General features: G+C 68.4%; 1 protein-coding gene across 1 annotated transcript in view; it reads right to left on the bottom strand.

The window, feature by feature from the left end:
* CHLRE_16g693204v5 (uncharacterized protein) overlaps positions 1 to 1,026 on the bottom strand; it is a 12,442-nt gene extending 11,416 nt beyond the window's left edge. Inside the window, exons 1-2 of the mRNA XM_043071756.1 lie at positions 791 to 1,026; positions 341 to 445 (exon numbers count right to left, since the gene is read on the bottom strand). Coding sequence (XP_042915325.1) covers positions 341 to 445; positions 791 to 991 — 306 coding nt within the window. The 5' untranslated portion in view covers positions 992 to 1,026. The remainder of the gene's footprint in view (positions 1 to 340; positions 446 to 790) is intronic.
* Positions 1,027 to 1,122: the final 96 nt, after the last annotated feature.

The following is a 1,122-nucleotide window of genomic DNA, read 5'->3' as shown; positions in this document are numbered from 1 at the left end:
TGCAGCCGGACCTGTGGCGCATTGGCGCATTCAAACACACACCGTTAGTGATGGGGGTCAGCAGTGGCGCAGGTGGCAGGTGATGGGGCTCGGCGAGGTGCGACACAACGTGAGTGGGAGCTTGCCCAGGGCCCAACCACACAGGCCCAAAGGCACACACCACAGCGGGTAAGGAACACGTACTTCGCGGCAACAGCGATGACCGCCCACCACTCAGACCCCCCTCCCCCTATTTACAAGCCCCCTACCCGCTCCCCCCTCACGCCGACACACACACACACACACACACGCCCCCCCTCCCGCCGTCACACCCCCGCCCCCCCGCCACACGCACACGCACCAGCACGACGCCTGCCAGCGGCGGGCCGGGCCAGGTGGCGGTGTCGGGCGGCGCCGCCAGCCGTGCCGCCAGGATGCGGCGCTCCAGGGGCCAGGTGGGGCTCTCCTGCAGGGGGGGGCAGGGGGGCAGGGGGAGGGCTCATGGGGAGGGCTTCAGGACAGTAGAAGAGCGCTGTCAGGAGGGCCGCCAGCCAGCCCCCACACGGCTCAGGCCCTAGGGTGAGACACACACCACACACACACAGACACACACACACACACACACACACACACGCACACACACACACACACACACGCACACACACGCACACACACGCACACACACATACACACAACCACACACTACCCCCGTCCCCTCCTGCGAGCTCTGCGGTCCGGTGCTGGCTCTTGGTTTCTTTGGAACTGGTCTTTACCCCCCCCCCACCCCCACCCCACCCCCGGCCCCCCGCACCAGCAGCGCCTGCGACAGCACCACCACCGCCACCTGGCAGCGCTCCAGCGCCTCGGCCCTGAGAGGCCGCGGCGGGTAGGAGAGGCGGACAGGAGGGGGAGAGGAGGGGGAGAGGGAGGATGAGCACGGCGGGAGCACACACACGCGCGTGGTGACATGTGAGGAGCCCCAATGTAGCGGCCAGTCGGAGGCGGCCTTCATTGCCGGACCCCCTTCGGTCCAACGGCCTTGAAATGGACCTTGACTTCCAATGTCCATGGGAGTGGTGGAACAACCTCCGCCTCCGCCCCCGCCTCCCGCCTCCGCCTCCGCGTCCTCCCCTGCCCCCGCCC

Source organism: Chlamydomonas reinhardtii, chromosome 16 (genome assembly GCF_000002595.2).
Source record: "Chlamydomonas reinhardtii strain CC-503 cw92 mt+ chromosome 16, whole genome shotgun sequence".
Taxonomy (NCBI): domain Eukaryota; kingdom Viridiplantae; phylum Chlorophyta; class Chlorophyceae; order Chlamydomonadales; family Chlamydomonadaceae; genus Chlamydomonas; species Chlamydomonas reinhardtii.
The sequence above is the reverse complement of the archived record's forward strand: the minus strand, read 5'-3'. Positions and strand labels throughout refer to the sequence as shown.